General features: G+C 27.1%; 2 protein-coding genes across 14 annotated transcripts in view; both read left to right on the top strand.

Annotated features, from left to right (window-relative positions):
• Window positions 1-4,204, top strand: part of LOC136080471 (RUN and FYVE domain-containing protein 2-like) — a 63,281-nt gene extending 59,077 nt beyond the window's left edge. For 6 of the 13 annotated variants that reach the window (XR_010638479.1, XM_065797145.1, XM_065797148.1 and 3 more), the window contains one exon: window positions 3,664-4,204. Coding sequence is in view for 9 of the 13 variants with exons in the window: in XM_065797145.1 (XP_065653217.1) it covers window positions 3,664-3,778 (115 nt within the window). In the remaining 4 variants the exon portion in view is untranslated. The remainder of the gene's footprint in view (window positions 1-3,663) is intronic. The other 7 variants (XM_065797146.1, XM_065797144.1, XM_065797143.1 and 4 more) reach the window with 3 other exon arrangements.
• Window positions 4,205-6,862: 2,658 nt separating this feature from the next.
• Window positions 6,863-14,451, top strand: LOC136071804 (splicing factor 3B subunit 4-like). The gene is made up of 9 exons (XM_065797142.1): window positions 6,863-6,941; window positions 8,426-8,509; window positions 10,213-10,358; window positions 10,510-10,638; window positions 10,929-11,109; window positions 11,710-11,892; window positions 11,985-12,166; window positions 14,013-14,184; window positions 14,323-14,451. Exons 1-9 carry the CDS (start codon window positions 6,914-6,916, stop codon window positions 14,385-14,387), a joined length of 1,170 nt encoding a protein of 389 aa, XP_065653214.1. The 5' UTR covers window positions 6,863-6,913; the 3' UTR covers window positions 14,388-14,451.
• The last annotated feature ends 5,416 nt before the right edge of the window (window positions 14,452-19,867 follow it).

Below are 19,867 nucleotides of genomic sequence, written 5' to 3'. Positions count from 1 at the left end.
GCTGTCACCTGTCAGCTGATTGCTCATGTCATGGCATGCTATGATTCCAGACTCCTGAACTGTTTGCTGTGGAAGTTCGTTTCGTTTTTAAGACATGTAAAATGAGGAACACTTTTTAGCATTGTTCGATGTTGGTTGCAAATGTTTTGTCCAATACTGTATATATATATATTGGGTGTTTCATAAGTTGTATGCATGCTTTTCATTTAAAATTGCTACCAAATATTATAATTTATTTATTTAAAATTTATGCATATAAGGGATTATTAGTTTAAATTTTATGGCTCAAGAACTATTGTTATTTAACATAAAAATAAAAAAATTATTTATTTTGAAATTTTTATGTAATTTTGGTTTTTTTGAGACCCCAAAATGACATTTTTGATAAGACTAGTCGTTTTTTTAAAATATTATTAGGAACCTGTCTGTTGTTTCAGGGTTTTTTGCTACCTTAAAATTATTTCTTATTCAAAAAATTTTTCAATCCAATGTTATTTTATTATATAGAACACATATAGGAATTTTAAATTATAGCATTTTTTTAAATTGTTATTTTTTGAACTACCCAAAGGTTTAATTAATAACTTAGATATTAAAAAAGCCTGACTTCACAACTTTTCATCAAAGGGGGAATTCAATTTTATTTTATTTTTATTTGCTTAGATACAGCACAATTATACAAATGCAAAATCATTTTACGGCTCCACCTCCTCATGAGAAAATTATTTGAAATTTGTTTTACAAGTTTAAAAAGAGAGACAATATTCGCAATTAAGAAAGACCTGGCCTTTCTTGTTCTATTGTTAAAATTGTTAGAGAAAAAGTAAAAAAGCCTACAGTTTCTTAATTCGAATGTGCGCTATCAAAATGAGGAATAATGATGACAAGTTATTTTGGTATTCTTCGAAACACAGGCTTTCGATCATTGAGACCAAGTACAGTACAAGAACTAAGTAAAGATGATTTCGACAAAAGAATTCAGCTCTGAACTTGGTCAGATGAGAATCAATTCAACCATAACCGTATTATAAATCGTCATAATTGTTGTTATGGGACCAACTCTAATTTGGTCTCATACCAACAATGGCCTGCTTGTACTTCTGTTTTTTTCTCATTCAGACTTTTCCCTTTAGGGCTACTTAAAGAATATTATATACCCTCTTTAATTAATGAACTTCGTAAGTAGGTTGAACAAACAAATGCAGAGATAGACATATGTAGAAGAGCCTGTAAAAATGTTCATTTGAAATGCTACCGAGAGTTAGATGGTAAACAAGTTGAATAGCCAGATATTTCAATTTTTATTTTGATAAATATATTATAGCAAATTTATAACAAGCATTCTTTTATTATTTTTTGTATAATTATTTTAAATCAAAAACATTTACACAACTTATGAAACATTCTGTATGTAACATAAAATATCTATTTTTAAGGTTTAAAAATCTACTTTTAAAGTTGGAAAATCTATTTATAGAGTTTGAATATATTTTCAGTATTGAAATTGACAAGAATAAAATGGGTTTTTTCTATTATAGTTATAAAAAAATATAAATAGAATAAAAATTTTTTTTTCACTGACAGTAAAAAATAATGCAGGGCTTTTAAAGATCTTTTTACATCGGCGGATGTGTAGAAGTTAAACACATACTTGTGTATTGTATAAATCTGATAAATCTATATCTTCAATGATATAAAAATCAGCATATTTTTACAATTTAAGTATGTAAAAAATGCGTACAAAACTATTGTTTTTAGAATTACTCATAACTGCAACCCATAATATTGTATGACTGAACAACCCATAATATTGTATGATTGAACAACCCATAATATTGTATGATTGAACAACCCATAATATTGTATGATTGAACAACCCATAATATTGTATGATTGAACAACCCATAATATTGCATGATTGAACAACCCATAATATTGTATGATTGAACAACCCATAATATTGCATGATTGAACAACCCATAATATTGTATGATTGAACAACCCATAATATTGTATGATTGAACAACCCATAATATTGCATGATTGAACAACCCATAATATTGTATGATTGAACAACCCATAATACTGTATGATTGAACAACCCATAATATTGTATGATTGAACAACCCATAATATTGTATGATTGAACAACCCATAATACTGTATGATTGAACAACCCATAATACTGTATGATTGAACAACCCATAATATTGTATGATTGAACAACCCATAATACTGTATGATTGAACAACCCATAATACTGTATGGTTGAACAACCCATAATACTGTATGATTGAACAACCCATAATACTGTATGATTGAACAACCCATAATACTGTATGATTGAACAACCCATAATATTGTATGATTGAACAACCCATAATATTGTATGATTGAACAAGCTAGTTGACTAGCTGAGCTAGCGAACCAGCTAAATATAGTGAGCTAAATATAGTGAGGAAATATAGTGAGAAAATATAGTGAGGAAATATAGTGAGCTAAGCTCACTATATTTCCTTAAAAGTTTTTTAAAAGATCCAGATTATAGGCACTAAAGTATTTCAAGAATGCTAATTCTGCATTATTTATGGTAGCTTTATAGTCATTAGTAAACTTCTTGCAATTAAATTCTTTAGTGACAGTCAAGGAAAAATCTTTTAAATGATCACCATATAATTGGTACACCTAACAATAATCTTAGACCAGAACGGTTGAACTAACTAGATAAGATACTGGAACACTTGATGCAGCAACTATGATTCATGTGGCATTTTTACAGTCAAAATAAAATGGGACGATATTTTAACACGTTGTGTAATACTTCTACGATTTTTATTTTAAATTAATTCACCGCAAATGTAGCAAAAAGAGTCTATTCATGCGGCATATTTTATATACTATGAGTTTTTAATTTAACTTTTTTAATTAAAGAATAAATTAAACTCTTTAACTAGTTCCTTTAATTTAATTGAAACATTTAATTATAATTAATTAAAACAATTATATTGAAGCTTTGCTTTAAAACGTCTGTAAAATGACCAAAAAAAAAAATGACAAAAAAAAAAGTTGAATAGTTAGTTACAATTGCTTTTGGAATTTTTATGCATTATCAACATATATTATGACTGGTACCATTATAATGTCAACAACATGTTCTAAAACCAAATATTTAGCTTATAAGACAAAATTTTCTGGCTTGGCCATTGAGAAAAAATCAGTTGAAATTGAAGTTCTATTATCACTGAATTATAAATATGTCCTAATTTGTGATCACCTGTATATAAAATCCGCGCGTGACTGAAACTAACCACTAAAAAATATGTATTAGAAAAAATGTGTATTAGATATGCATACAAATAATACTTATCTCACAGTGTATTTTGTGTTGTTATTTTAAAGTCAAAAACCTAAAAACTTTGCCTTTTTTTTAAAAAAATTTATTTTATTATCACGATTTTTTATATATTTTTTAATTGTACTATTTTTAGTATTTCTATTATAAAAGTATAATTTATTTTTTTAGTATATTCATTATATAAGTTATAACAGTTTTTTAGTTTGATAATATTATTAAAACTTGTTTAAAAACGTTATTAAATATATATATATATATATATATATATATATATATATATATATATATATATATATATTTCTTTTTAGTCTTAAATCTTTGGGGTACCCGAATTTAGTACGAGTTTGCATTTCATGTTTTGAATTAGTGGATGGTATTACTGGTCAGGTGGATGAAATATTTGGACGTATTGATCTAAATTAGATTGAAAACTTTTTTGACAATTTAAATTCAAGAAATTAAGTTAAAATAATTTATTATAGTCATATTTTTTGTTAAATAAATGACGTCACTTAAAAGTTACGTTTATTAGCGATTGTTTCGTTTTGGTTATTAAACATGTAAATAACATTTTATATAAAATAGTTCAAAACATGGCATGTTGCGTCGTCATTAACGGAATTGTTTTTTAACTTTTAGTATTTTTAAACATCATTATTATTAATATTATTTAAAATAATTCGCTGTGATATTACGATCCATGTTATGTAAAGAATAGCATAACGAATAATTAAACGATGTGATGTTAGGTTTTTTTTTGTGAAAACGAAACTTTAAAATGTGAATTTGTATTGATTTTTGTAGTTCTTTTAAAAACTTTTGAGACAACACGAGTTAATTGAATTTGAATATATATTTTTTTTATTCGGCGTCTTTCAATTTTAAAATGAATGTTAAATAAAAAAAGTAGAAGGGGAAAACGGGGCAACATGGCGAATAAGGCAACATGGCTTTTCATATAACAACTCAAAAAACTTAAAAATGGGTAAAAACGAAATTGTATTTACATCTTGTGTTTTAAAACGCCAATTGGTTTTTTTAAAAATTATTAACGCAATTTTATACGCATAAATTTACTTTTTCTGCTTAAAAAAAATACCTTAATTTCGGTTACGCATAATGAATGGTGTTCTTTGGGTGTAATTTTTTGAGGAATATTTTTTTGCGACGTTTATTTTGTGTTTCTTTTTAGTTAGAGTAGTTGGTAGTTATTAAATTTTAACAAAATTGGAATCAGAAATCGGTAATTCATCTTGCCCCGATCACGTTACTTGATGGCATTTATGAATTTTTTAATTTTTATTTCAAATTCTTCTACTTGCAAACTGAAAATTCATGCAAGCAATGAGTTATTATGATAACATAAATATACTGACAAGGTATTACTGCTTTATAACTGATAGTTTTGCAATAACTCAGGGCTTTCAAAACATTCTTGTCCCGCTTTCCCCTATACTTTACAACTAACATAAGAAATTTGAGGAATTTTTTTGGAAAAAGTTATTAATAATGAATGATATAATTTAATGTTTAAAAATCAATCGTGAACTATCAGTGGCAGATTGAGGTTTAGCGTCGGGGGAGCACATTAACCTCTAAAAAATTTTAGTGGTTAATGTGCTCCCCCGGTCCCCGGCAGGGGATTGAGTAGGAGGCAACAAGGGTTGGGGGTGGCACATTAACGCCTAAAAAATTTTCTTTTTTTGGGAGTCCCACTTGTGATAAAAATATTTTATCGATGCTTTTAAGTGCCTTTCATCATAACTATTAAGTTTAAAACACTAAACAATCTAAAGTTTGAGTTTACTAAGTTTACTTTGGTTAAAAATTATCGTTAAAAAAAAGGAAATATTTAATATTATTGCAACGGTTTGATTATTTATAATTATATTTACATTATACCTGTTACTGAAAGCAACCATTAAGAAAGAAATTTACTTTCCTGCAAGTTAATACAAATTTTTTCCTGCGAGATTTAATTTCCAGAGGGTACAAATCGTTCGTTGGATGTCTTATGAATATCATATGGACTTGTGATGTCTGTAAAATGTTGTATAGACGTCGATACCTGCTGGGTTGAAGCAAAATGATTTAATAGTTTAAAGTCAAAGCTCTTAGCAAGCTCACATTCGATTAAAATTAATATCAATCCAAAAAGACACTGTCTTGTTATTGTTGATCACAGATAATTTTTGATAATCTTTAGTCTACTGAAACTTCTTCATCTTAACAGATGTAAAAAAAAGAGTCAAGTCGATTTCGTAGAATATAGATATTTTAGGAAAGCATGATGTCATCTATTTCTCTATTAAGAATAGTTGTTTATCTTTAAACGTATGGCCGGCGCGAGTAGGTTCCAAATGGGGAGGGGTGCAAAACGGCTTTTCGTTGAAAACATTTTTAACACATAAAAACAAATCTAAATTGCTCGACAATGTTGAAATCAGTCAATTTATAATTTTATGTTTTTCTCCTTTAAATAAAATAATCGTTTACCATTTGCAAAGTTATTGTGGTTTTATGAACACCTGTCACTGTGCAATCACAGTAAGTTTTGATACGCTGAACTATGTTAAAAATATAGTGGCTGTATACATTATGATTATAAAAGATATTTTCTTGAAACAAAATGTCTCTGTTTTGTTTTCTGTCATGAATGCGGGCAAATTTGTGAAGCAGCTATGTAAACAATGATTTGTTGTTATCTAGTTTTCTATTTCCGTTTAAAATAAACGTAGAACTTTGTAATAAGAAATTTACGTTTTAGGGGGCGCCAGTTTATTAACTTAGGTTGCGCGAGGGGCAGCCTCCCTTCCTCCACGCTGTATGCTGAATCCGCAGCTTTGCACCATCCATTTCTGAATGAGAAGTAAAATGCACTTTTTTTTAAAAAATGTAATGTTGTTTTTCCTAATTATTAACAAAAAAAGTTTAAAAAGTTTAAAGATCTTTTTGTTTGTATTGGCACAAAACTATTGATGTTGATAAAAAAATTTTGCAACTTGGTTATATTTATTTAACAATTTATTTATAAAACGATTAGGCTTAGTCTTACCTCGGATGTAAAGTTATCACGCATGCGTAAAAAAAATCACTTGTAATTAAAGTATCCTCTAATAAGCGTCTGGTGTAGAGAAAAAAGAAGAGTTGAAAGAAAAAAATGTATTAACCTTGATGAAGGCAAGTACGTCAATACCTAGTTTTCGAAATCAGTGCGTTTTTTACCTTACCTACTTACCGACACCGTTTATTATTAGGTGTTTTCTTTGCAGGGTATGATATGCAGTGGCAATTTAAGGTCTCGCAAAAACCCAAACAAACACTAATAAACACTAGAAACAAAAAGTTTATTATAACAGTTTTTAATTTCAAAGCAATAAATTTTTTTCTCTTGCAAAACAAGTATAAATTACTAAATAAAGAAATCTGATGAATAAGACCTAAGTTTCTTTTTTTTTTTCTATTTTTACGTCTCGTAAATATAATTGTCTTTCAAATGACTGTCTAAAAAATAAATGGATAGTCCTACTCAGTCCGGCGCTGTATGCAAAGTCTGGAATGGCGGTAGTTTTAGAGCGAAATCAGGGTAAATCATACATATTAATTTAATCATATTACATGAATAAGATATTTAATATAAATGTATAAGCTATTTTTTTTTAAATAAAAGGAAATTATTTACTAAATTTCATTTTTTTCTTAAAAAATGTTTGGTTTCAAAGATAACCACGTGCTTAAAGTCAAACCTATTAACGTAAATTTATGGTCAAAGCAGTTGTGCTTATTTTCGGCTCAGATTTTTAGTACTTCTTTTCTTAACAATCTGCTTTTTAAAATTTCAGTAGCAAGGAAAATGAATTCTAATCTCCTTTAACATATTTACCTCATTGTTTTATGTCGAGTTAACATGCGTTATTCTTAACTTAACATGAACTAGTTTTTGAAAAGATTATGTTTGAATTTGAAAATTGAGAAATTTTATATTTATGGTAAGCAATAAATAAATAAATAAATAAAAAAAGAGCGAAATTACAACTAAAGTTTAAAAATAAATTAAAAATAAAAAAGAAATTGATCGATCATCAATGATAGTGACTAAATTTAGAAAATTAAAATAATTATATTAGTAACAAAAACAAAATTGATCAGATTTATGTGAGAAAAATAGAATTGATCAGATTGCTGTGACTGAAAAGCATTTTTAAATAAAATTGGTTTGTGTTTAATCAGACACATTTTTTTGGATAGGATTAGTAGTTAGGTGTTTTTAATCAAACTATTAATAGCTTTACCATTATTAGAATTTTATTTTAAAAGCATTGCGGTTTGATCTTGATTCTTTTCATTTTTTGGGATTTTTTTCTTCATCGTTAAATAGTTTTAATAAATAAACTTGCCAAGTGGTCACAAAAGAAGAACACAATTAAATAATGTTTAGAGAGTTCAATGAGGTTTTTATTATGGTTTGTATCATTGTTAGTAAGGTACTATCTAAACATTTTAGTTATTTTTTTATTATATAACTGACTTTATAAAAGATATACTTTATAAAAATACTTTATATAATCATTTTCAAAAACAAGACATTTCAATCTGTCTTTTCTAGTAAAGTAGCCTGAAAAGTTAATTTCAGGAAAATTTGCTATTTATTGTGTAAGTTGGTTTTAAAATAAGGTATTTGCTGAAAAAGTCACATGGTTCTTAGATATAGTATTTAATCATCTGGTTATATATATATATATATATATATATATATATATATATATATATATATATATATATATATATATATATATATATATGAGCTCTTAAAACTAGGGTCGGCATTCAGCAATGCCAACATAAAAGTGTTTGAGGTCAGCAAAAAATCGCCAACTTTATTTCTATGTTTTATGGTAACCCTTTTTTTTTGCTGACCTGGTGTCGATCTCTAACAGATTGAGGTCAGAAATTTATTGCCAACCTCATTTTTTCTAAATCTGAGGGTTGATATATACACACACAGAGAAACACACATGCTTATGTTTTTATGAATTTTAATGTAAAAAATTTTTTTTATTGTTATTTTAGATGCAACTGTATACTGTGGTAATGTAGATGACAAGGTTTTGGAACCTCTCCTTTGGGAACTTTTTCTTCAGGCAGGACCAGTAGGTAAGTTGCAAAAAGAAGTTTATATGCAGGATAAATTAATTCTTTAAAATGATCATTTTGTAGTTTGAGTTAAACAAGTTGAAAAATGATTTTTGAATGTTAGTATCAAAAAAAAGTTATCTTTTTATTATTAAATTATAAATATATTTTTTTACTTTTAAATATACTTTTGTTACATAGTTCTATACTTTAGTTAAATACTTCTAAATATACTTTTAAAGCAGAACAAATTTTTATTTCAAGGTTCCCACCATATTTAAGCATAATAATATTAAGCATATTTTTTTTATAACTCTAATAGTTCTATCTAATAATGATATCTAATAATATAATATGATAGTTCTGAAACATAAAGGATAAAGACTTGGCTGCTTTAAAGAGAAATAAGTTAGTCAGGGTACTGTGTGTATGGAAATTGTGATGGAAATTAAACTTGGTACTTCCTTCTGAACGGGGGCTCTACCACTAAAACCCTATTACATTGCCGACAAAAAAATGTTTTTATAATAGTGTCAAGGTTGGCCAATAGTTTCTGCTGGTTGGCCAATAGTTTCTGCTGGTTGGCCAATGAGATTCTGCAGAGCAACAAATAAACTATTAATGTCAAGTTGGATAGTAAAAAAAAGTTTTGCTTTTTTAGATGCATTTTATTTTCAACATAGCTACAGGCTTATATATTATTTATATGGTACTAAAAGTTATTTGAGTTAGTTAAAATACAAATTGCAGAAAAAACTACAAACCACAGATGTTCATAAAAATAATTTAACAGATTATGTCTTGTTGTTTTGATTTTTGAAAATTTTTTTTTTTTCCTTTTTTTATAACTTAATTAACTTTTCTGAATATTGAAGGAGTTTCATATTTGATAAGTTTTCAATGGTTTAATCACAGTTGTTGTCTGAGAATTTAGTGTTGCTTTTGAAAAGGTCTCATTACCAACTTTACATAATTATTTCATGTCATGTTTTTGAAGTATCATTTTGATCTTTTTTCCTATAAATGTATCAAAAGTGCATGTTTGTTAAACATTTTTAACAAGTGCATGCTTGTTAATTATTTTTAACAAGTGCATGCTTGTTAAACATTTTTAACAAGTGCATGCTTGTTAAAAACTGTTAGTTTAACTAAAATTTCAATTACGCTAGATAATACCTTTTTACTTGAATTTCTTGTAATGATAAAAGGGTGTTTGTTCTTAAGAGAGTTGTTTTGGTGAAAATCATGAAAAAGTTATACAATTTGAAAATAGAAGCTCAAGAAACAGTACATAAGAACTAGAAAGAGAAAACTATGGAGTTTAGTAAGGTAAAAGCTATTGCTTCAAACTTGATAAACTCAGTTAATTCTATTCTTTTACTTGATACTTTTAACGCTCTTGTGTTTTTTGGATTTTCTTGCAGCTTTATTCGGTATGTCTTTCACAATATGTTAATGTCGTCTCTTTATATTTATGTCATCAACTTTTCAATTATTTTTAAGTTTAATAACTTTAAATATATATATATATATATATATATATATATAATTTTTATAATTTATAAAATATATAATTTAGAAAAATATAAAATATTTTTGTAATTTATAAAACATATTTGTTTTTTAATTTTCACAGCTCGTTATATATTTTCACAGTTTTTTTATATATTCTTATTTTCGATTCTATTTTATCTATATTACAGAGGCGTGTTAATTTTTTTAAGTTAATGTTCATATGCCAAAAGATCGAATTACTCAAAATCATCAAGGGTATGGTTTTATTGAGTTTATGTCAGAAGAAGATGCAGATTATGCAATCAAAATATTGAACATGATAAAGGTTTATGGTAAGCCTATCAGAGTGAACAAGGTAATCAAAGTCTTTGTTAAATGCTTATGCATATAGTATAAATGTTTGAGTAAAGTTTAAATTTTATATTTTATTATTTTTTTAGTCTTTTTATTAGCTTTTTATTTTTTAAAGACTAATTTTTTTTTTTATATATGCTTTTTTTTTATAGGCATCTGCACACAATAAAAATCTTGATGTTGGTGCAAATATATTTATTGGAAATTTAGATCCGGATATTGATGAAAAACTTCTATATGATACTTTCAGTGCTTTTGGTGTTATTCTTACTACACCTAAGGTAAGTTCTGTTTTTAATTCTCATTACATATAAAGTTTACATATAAGGCTTTTGTTTTAAATAATTAAAGTGCTAAAACTGCTAATTTAAATTAGAGCAAACAGATGAGTAAACAACACTATATGTAACCAATAGTAACACTGTTATATGTAACCAGTGATAAAAAAAATATATATATAATAAAATTTACAGTTTCTATTCTTACTATGCTAGTTTTGATTAATACTATGCTAGTTTTGCTGCATTTTTAAAAATTTATGGTAAAAATTGCATTAAAACTTGATTTGTAGATCATGCGAGACCCTGAGACTGGTAATTCAAAAGGCTTTGCTTTCATTAATTTTGCAAGTTTTGAAGCTTCTGATGCTGCTATTGATGCTATGAATGGTCAATATTTGTCTAATAGACCTATCAGTGTTTCTTACTCATTTAAAAAAGATACGAAAGGTGAACGTCATGGATCTGCTGCTGGTAAGAATTTCAATAGTATAAGTTTTTATGTTAACATTGTATATATAAATATAGATATGTAGTAATTATATATATATCCCTGTTTATATTGTAAATATGTTTCACTTTATCATTTCTAATAAAAGATATTTAGTTGCTTTAAATAATAAATAGTTTTTTTTTTTTTTTTTTCATTACTATTTATTTTTCTTTGTTTTTGTTTCTATCGTTTTTATCTTTTTTATTTTATAAAATCATTTAAATTAGTTTTCTTACTAATTAGGCAAAACTTTAAAAAAAATACCTTTAGTTAAAATTACCTAATAGTTTTTTTATAAAAGAACTTTATTTTTTGAATATCTTTCTCTTCTAATAACGCCTTATTAATATTTTACATATATATATATATATATATATATATATATATATATATATATATATATATATATATATATATATATATATATATACATATATATATATATATATATATATATATATATATATATATATATATATATATATATATATATATATGTATATATATATATATACACACATATGGTTACTAATGTAATTTAAATATTTTTCTGTTAGATTGATTTGATTATTTCTTTCTAGAGCGACTTCTGGCTGCAAGTAATCCTTTGACACAGAGTGATCGCCCTCATCAGTTGTTTGCTGATGCCCCACCAATGCTTCCACCTATTCTTCCTGATATGATGAGTTCTCGCTCTATTATGCCTCCCACTATCATACCCCCTCCAATGGGTGGTCCAATGGGAATGCCACCATCTATGATGGGTATATATTTTACACAATTAATAATTTTATAATTAAAATTAGTTTTGTATTATAAATTTAACCTCATATGAACATATATTTTCTTTCTAAAGGCGGAGACAGTATGGGAATGTCGTTTTTACCTGCATTTATGCAAGGTCCACCTCCTATGCAAGGTATGCCTCCAAATATGGCTGCAATGGGTTTTCCAAATATGCCTCCACCAGGTTTTATGCATATGGCACCTCCAAATGCTCAGACTCTTTCTACTTCTTCAGCAAATTCTACAAGTCAGGTAAAATTTTATTTATATATATATATATATATATATATATATATGTATATATACATATACATATTTTTTTTTGTTATTCACCTCCTCAAGGCCGAGAAGGCCACTACAGATGAGGAGACTACTTATTAGTGGTTATAACCCTCTCTCAACTCTATAGCTCCGAAACACGAACCTTGACGAACAAGGCCACTGCGCGGAGAAACAAATTGAGCGCGGTACTACCAGGGATGTGATGGGAATCAAACTCGGAACCTCTCGCTTATGAAGCGAGCTCTTTACCACTACACCACTACCGCATATACATATATATATATATATATATATATATATATATATATATATATATATATATATATATATATATATATATATATATATATATATATATATATATATAATAAGCACTCACAAAAAAAAAACACCAAATCTAACGTTGTTTCAACCCAGAACAGTTAGTTTTTTATGTTTTTTTTCTTAAAACCATTTCTATTATCAGTTGATGCATGGACTTTTAATAAAGTTTCAATGCAAGGGGTTTAGTATGTAGCATTATTTAAACACTATTAGATTAACTTATAAGCAAACTGTGTTGTGTTTTTTTTTTCTAGGTTTTATAAATAATACTTTTATTGTTTCCAAAGATTTTTTTTTTTATCATATAGTATCACAAGATAATTTGCATCTTGGGTAATTAATAAGTTTTACTAGATGTTTTTAAATTATTAGGATTTTTTAAGTATGCTGTTTAAATGATTCAACTTGATGATTTTACTCTGCACTCATATTGCATATTATTAGACAACAAAGAACACATTTCTTTAAGCATTTAGAGATTACCTCAAAATAGTTTTTATAATCATAAAAATCATATTTTTAAAATTTTAATTATTTATTTTTTCTGATACCACATACCATTCATAGTTTCAGATACCACATACCACTCATAGTTATTATAAAAATTCTAATAACATATTTTATTTCTTTTTTTTATCATTGTTTTAATATCAATTAACTAATATTTAGTTTTAATAATTAAAATTTTTAAATAAATAATTCTGCAATTAGTTTCCTCCTAACCAAAATTGGATTTTAAATTTTCGTACAATGCAAATAGCTTTAGTATAATTTTTAATTGATTTTAAGACTTTTCACCTGAAAATAAAATTTAAATTTTTATGGTAATAAAGTTTTAATTTTATGGAAATTAAAAAAACCATTATTAGAACTTTTTTACATTTCACTTTTACATTACTATTGCAACACTTCTAAATTGTATAATTGAATTAACTTCTTTTTAATCCGAGCCTACTCAGTTTATTCATTAGCAACTATCGATTAGATACAGACTCAAACATAAAATGAAAGTGAAATTTTTTGGACGAAATTTTAAATTTGTCTTAAAAATTTTGTTCTAGTTTAAGTACAAAAAAAATTTTTATGTGGAAGGTTTCACTTTGTTTTCAGGCTATTTTTACATCTACTTAGTTTCATGTTTTTTGGTAATTTTTTGGAAATATGAGGTGTAATAAAGTAATTTCTAATCATTTAATTGTAGAAATCTTTGCAGAACTTCTAGTGCAAGTTTGTAGTAAATGAAAGTATGAACACTTTAACTCTTGTAATTTGAATTTCTATAACTTGAAAGATCATTTAAATTGAACAAGTTCTTCAGTCTCTTCAGGGTTTAATATCAGTGTTGAACTCCTATTATTCAAATTCAATCTTTTACCTTAACAGATAATTAATGGTTTTTAATTATATTGTGCTTAACAATTTATCTTTGCGCAAGTTTTCTGTCAAGTTTTTTTATAACTGTACTATAGTGTTGTTTATTTTATAAGTTTAGGTTTTCCCTCCTATGCCACAATCTATGAATACGGTTAGTAGTATGTCCACCAGTATGAGAATGCCACCTAGACCTCCAGTAATGTTCGGTTTACCAAATGAACGGCCACCTTGGATGATGGGTCCACCTCGAAATATGATAGGGATGCCTGGTGTTAGACCTCAAGTTATGGGTTAGTATAAATCATTTTTTCATTGGTAATTTACCGTAATTCCTTACCGTTTATGAATGGATACTTTAACTTTTATCTCGATTGTTTCTGATATTTATAAATTAATAATATATTTGATTTGAACTTTTTGTTGTTTAGGGTTTGATCCTCGTATTTTGACACCTCGTCCACCTATGCCTCCACGTGTTCCGACTCCAAGATAAAACTTACTTTATGTATTTTTTAAAATAGTTGAATTTTTATGAAAAATGAAATTTTTATTTATAAGTTACGGGCTATTTATGTTAACGGGATATCGCCAGTGATTTGTTATTTATGTATATTTAAAATTGTCACTAATTTCTTTTTTCAGTTTTAAATTCAACAAAAACCTTTTAAATACCATTGCCTTTTTAACATCATTCTTCGGGGTAGACAAGTCTTAAGGTTTTATGTAGATTTTATAACGCGAGGCGAGCGAGTTAAATATATAAACTGTTGAGTAATGTAAACATTTCAGGGAAAATTTATATTTAAATAAAAATTACAGAATATTTACATTTCATCAGAAATTATAGTTTTTGAAGAATCATGTTTTCTCTCAGTATCATGTTTTTTCTTCTGTATTGAAACTTAGGTTATAAGTAGTAAAATAGCCGAGTCAACAAATTGAAAATTAAATTTGTTTCTAGTAATTTTATACTTGTTAAGTTGTAAGCTACTTAATTGCAAAAATAATTTTTTTAAATTTAGAAAATAATTTATTGAAAAATCATTTTGCTCTGCTAAATTATTATGCTGCATAATTATTTTGAAAATAAAATAATTATTAAAAGTAAACTGTAAAAAATTGTTTTAAAAAAAAATTAATTTTTATTCCTTCAAAAAAAAAGTTTAAACATTTATAGTTAATGTATTATGATTATTGACTGAGTTATAATCTCATTAATACTTTTTAGTAATAATTTGCACTTTTAACTTTTATGTTTGTCTTTAAGAATACACACTAAAAAAAAAAGGTAGAAATTTCTACCTTAGGGTAGGATATGTGATATACCCTTAGTAAGGTATTTCTACCTTTTAGGGTAGAAAATTATATTAAAAACAATTATTTCTCATACAATTTTCTAACTTAAAGGTATAATTTTCTACCTTATAAGGTAGAAAATTATACCTTACTAAGGGTATATCACATATCCTACCTTAACTAAAAATTTCTACCTTTAATTTTTAGTGTGTATCTGAAGTACCGTTATCGGGGGTGAAAATGAACACCAGTACTGGTTTTACTAAATGGTAAAGCAGCACATAAAATATAGCCAAAAATTGAGATTTTTTTACTCGCTTGCCTTAAATATGTGTTAAAGATAATTTTCGGCTGCCCTCAAAATTATCTTTTCCCGCCTTTTCTCCATCTCATATAAACATTGCAAATTACGTAGTTAGGGCAATTTACTTACTTATCAAGGAATATGTTAAGAACCCCGCATCTAAACGTCATTAAAGTTGGCTCGCATCACGATCAGGTACATAATGTTTTAATAAAATAATAATTTAAGGTATTGCTTGCCTGTATCCGATTAAAAGCTCATTTTAAAATTATATTTTTTTAATACGAAATTAGGCTTTTCTTTGTTAATTTTAGGAACTATGCTTCGAAATTACAAAAAAAAAGACATTGAAACAGCTGTAATTAAAGTAAAAAACCATAGATTTACCATTAGAAAGGCTTCAAAAATGTACAATATTCCATTAGGAACATTACATAAAAAAGTAAAGCTTGGGGATCAAGTTCCGAAAAAGCATGGCGGATAGACCAGACTTGATAGTAAAATCGAAAATTTATTTGTCCAAATAATTATTCATATGACTGACTGGAGAGTACCATTTAATTCGCTGGACATAAGGCTTTAGTTAAATCTTATTGTGATAAAGTAAAGATAAATGACGTTCGATTCAAAAATAATATGCTTGGGGTAGATTGGGTTCAGTCTTTCATAAAGAGACATTGTTTAACAAAGGGTTGCAGACAATGTGAAACATAATAGAGCCGTGGTAAATGAAGAAACCCTTAACAAATATTTTGATGACTTGTACCTGGAGTTAAAGGATATACCTCCAGAAAATATTTACAACTATGATGAGACCAATATAACAAACAACCCAGGGTCCAAATCCGTTATTGTTCGTCGTGGCCATGGGAACCGTGTTGAAAAAAAACAAGAATATTCAAAGCAGTCGACCAGTTTAATGTTTTCTAGCAATGCTGTCGAGTTTTTGCCGCCCATGGTTGTTTATAAAGCAAAGAATCTTTACCAGGGTTGAACTAAAGGTGGACCACCTGGGACTGTTTATGACATCACTCCTAATGGGTGGTTTGATAGTAGAACATTTACTAGAGGGTTTATGGAAATATACTTACCTGTTGCTATTTCAAAAGCCGGAACAACATTGTTAATTGGGGATAATCTTGGTTCATTTTTTTCCTAAAGTTATTGAAGCCACGATTCAACATAACATCAAGTTTATAACAATGGCCTAAATGCAACTCATCTCTGTCAACCACTAGATTTTGCTGTATTTAGAGGATTAAAGCTGTCGTGGAGAAGTATTCTTTTGAAGTGGAGAGTAAAAAGTCGTATCAAAGGAGCAATCCCAAAGGAACACCTACCTGCGCTTTTAAATAAATTGAATAACACTTTGCAGCCAGAAGCTTTGATTAGCGGATTTCGAGCAACGGGGATCTACCCTATGGACAAGACAGAGGTTATAAAACGCTTTCCAGGAAAATATAAAGATCCTGGTGGTAAAGACACCGTAATGATTCTTAACGAATCCGTTTTAGATATTTTTAAAAATAATCTAGAATTAAGCGCAAATCCACTTGCAAAACGCAAACCACGTAGTCCAAAAGTGGAACGAGGTAAAAGAATTCATTGTTTAGAAAAGTCAATACCATCAAGTTCAACAGAGTTTAACAACAACACAGATAGTAATTGGTACTGTGCTTTATGTAACAAAAAGTGGGTAGAGTTAGGCAATGATGTATGGACTCAATGCGACAATTGCAGTAAACCATATCACCTACAGTGTTGTGGCCTCATTTATGATAAAGATTATTATTATGAGCTCAATATTGAAAATATCAACTTTGTATGCAGCATGTGTGAATCATGTGAAAAATTGAAGGGTAGTGACAGTTGATGTCCTATTTTATGTAGGATAGCTTTGTAAATATTGTGATACATGTAGATAAAAAAACTAGGTTTTAAAAGTAGTATGTTAATTTTTTAACATGAACTGAATTTAAAAAAAAAATAGTTCTATATAAAACAAACTTTCTGTTATCTGTTTGATCTTTAACAGTATTTTCCCCTTTTCATTATTGTAAAATAACTTTAATTTAGGATATGAAAACGATATGTAGTGATCTAAGTCACCCCAAATCGGCTGTTCATTTTCACCTTGTTTCGGAAATACATATATACTCGTGTAAAACTAAGGTATTTACATCATTTAGAAAACTAAGGTATTTACATCATAGTGTTGATCAGGCTTACAACTTTTACAGAAAGCTGAAAAGTATGATGTTCTGTTGCAAAAAAAAAAAGGTAGTAATTAGGCAAACAGTTTTCTTCCATGATACAAAAATGTTCAAAAAGTGTTCATAGCCACCCCCATTCACGGTATAATCTATATTTCGGCAAAAAAAAAAATATCAGTAAGAAAATTTTATTAAGATATTTCATAACATAGAAAAAATCAATAAGAAACTAAAAGAATCAAAAGTTTTGAATAAATAAAAAACCTACAATCACTATTAAATGCATTTGGTCATTAGAATAGTTCTTTTTAGAGTAAACCTATATAAACTATATTATATATAACCGACTTTATAAACATTTAATTGAAAACATAATCTTTTCAGTTAAATGTTTATAAAGTCGGTTATACATAATGCATTCAATTAGTCTTGAGTAGAAAGTCTATAGTTTGAAATATTATCTCATTGCCAAATTTGAAAAATGGTGTAGTTTTAGCGATTTTTAATTTATCCAAAATACAACCTGATTTAAGAAATATTAAAAATATAAAATAATAGATATGATAATATTAAAGACAGATTTAATTACATCAATACTAATTTAGTCTATACCTGATTATATTTTCAGACTATCAAAAGCATTATATAGTTCACGTTGGCTTAAGTTAGGTTTGCCTATATCAGTCGTTGTAAGATGAGTCGAAATTTTTTTTACTCAAAGGAAACTTTGCTGCAATTTTTTTTTATTTTCACGTACAATAACTTGTTAAGTTTGGACCAACATCAAGAAAAAAGTTTCTCAATAATAATATCTATATTATAAATGAGCTTTCCATTTATAAAATTTTGGGGGGCAAGTTGTTTTCAATAGTTTTTCCAAATTAGTTCCCAGTTAGTGGTATTTCATGTTTTTTGAGCGTTTCCGCTTTTTTTTTCTTTTTTTTTTTTTGCAAGTTGGTAAGGGTTGCTTTTTTTATCAATTTTTATTTTTTTCAAATAAATATTTTATAGTTTTGTAATTAATTTCGTTCTAATAGTTTCTGTTTTTAAATATTTTTAACAAAATTTTTGTTTTTTCTTGATGATTTAATTAGGCCTCCTGTTAACCATATGTCATAGACATAGAGGTGACTATAATTTATACTTCTTTTTTCAATATGAAATGCTTTACTATGCATTTTATTAAATTGGTTTTAAAAAAAAAAGCACTTCCTCTTTTAAACGACAAATGAAATTGCATCTTCTAAACTTCTGATATATATGCGAGTATGTTTATATATGTGTGTGTAAGTATGTTTGTATATGTGTATATGTGTGTAAGTATGTTTGTGTATGTGTATGTGTACATATGAGGATGTATATATGAGTTTTTATTCTTCACCTTGTATTTTTCAGAAAAAATATTTTATTGCAAATTTACTAAAGTCATGTCGGCTTTAAATGTTATTAAATGTTATTGTAAATTATGTTATTGAGTTTTATTCTTCACGTAGTATTTTTCAGAATAAATATTTTATTGTAAATTTACTAAAGCCATGTGGGCTTTAAATGTTATTGTAAAGGGGCTCTATGAAAAGATTGTGGTGACACCAGTCATCCGCATCTTCTTTGAGCCCCTGTCTGTTTTATATATATTCTTTGTGTAACGTAAAAGTTTCATTGTAATTTTATTATTTTATTTTTATATAAACAGCAAAAAAAAAAAAAAATCATAAGCATTAATCACCTCGCGGTTGTACTATAAGATTCAAATCAACGTAATGATTTTAAAAAATTTAAAATTGGAGTTTTCAATTGTCTTATGAGGGAACAACTATTTTGAGTTACGCTATCAGTACTTAGAAATATCAGAAAGTGATCTGTTAAATTGCAAAAAAATTAAAAAAGATTTTTTGTTGATATCTCAATAAACAATATGATTCGGTGAGTTTAATTTTTCTCTTATTTTCTAAAGTTTATTTAAGATATGAACACAACTTGCCTCGGCTCTTTGGGATCCCTTGAAGGATTGAAAGTGCCGACGTTTGCTCCTGCCCATTTGTTGAACGTGAATTTTAAAATCTATATTTCAATTTTAAATTTAGTTAAATGATTACGTTGATTGGATATATATAAGATATTACAATCACACAAAGTAAATAATACTTATGATTTAATCTT

This window comes from Hydra vulgaris, chromosome 05, assembly GCF_038396675.1.
Source record: "Hydra vulgaris chromosome 05, alternate assembly HydraT2T_AEP".
Classification (NCBI taxonomy): domain Eukaryota; kingdom Metazoa; phylum Cnidaria; class Hydrozoa; order Anthoathecata; family Hydridae; genus Hydra; species Hydra vulgaris.
Note: the sequence above shows the minus strand (reverse complement) of the source record. Positions and strands in the feature narration are given on the sequence as shown.

What these genes read in the sequence shown, in the direction of transcription:
- LOC136071804 (XM_065797142.1), top strand. Translation starts at nt 6,914, where the DNA reads ATGGCGGTAGTTTTAGAGCGAAATCAGG. An exon ending in TTATTCTTACTACACCTAAG is followed by an intron (nt 10,639 to 10,928) that starts GTAAGTTCTGTT and finishes CTTGATTTGTAG; the next exon opens with ATCATGCGAGACCCTGAGAC. An exon ending in ACGTCATGGATCTGCTGCTG is followed by an intron (nt 11,110 to 11,709) that starts GTAAGAATTTCA and finishes ATTTCTTTCTAG; the next exon opens with AGCGACTTCTGGCTGCAAGT.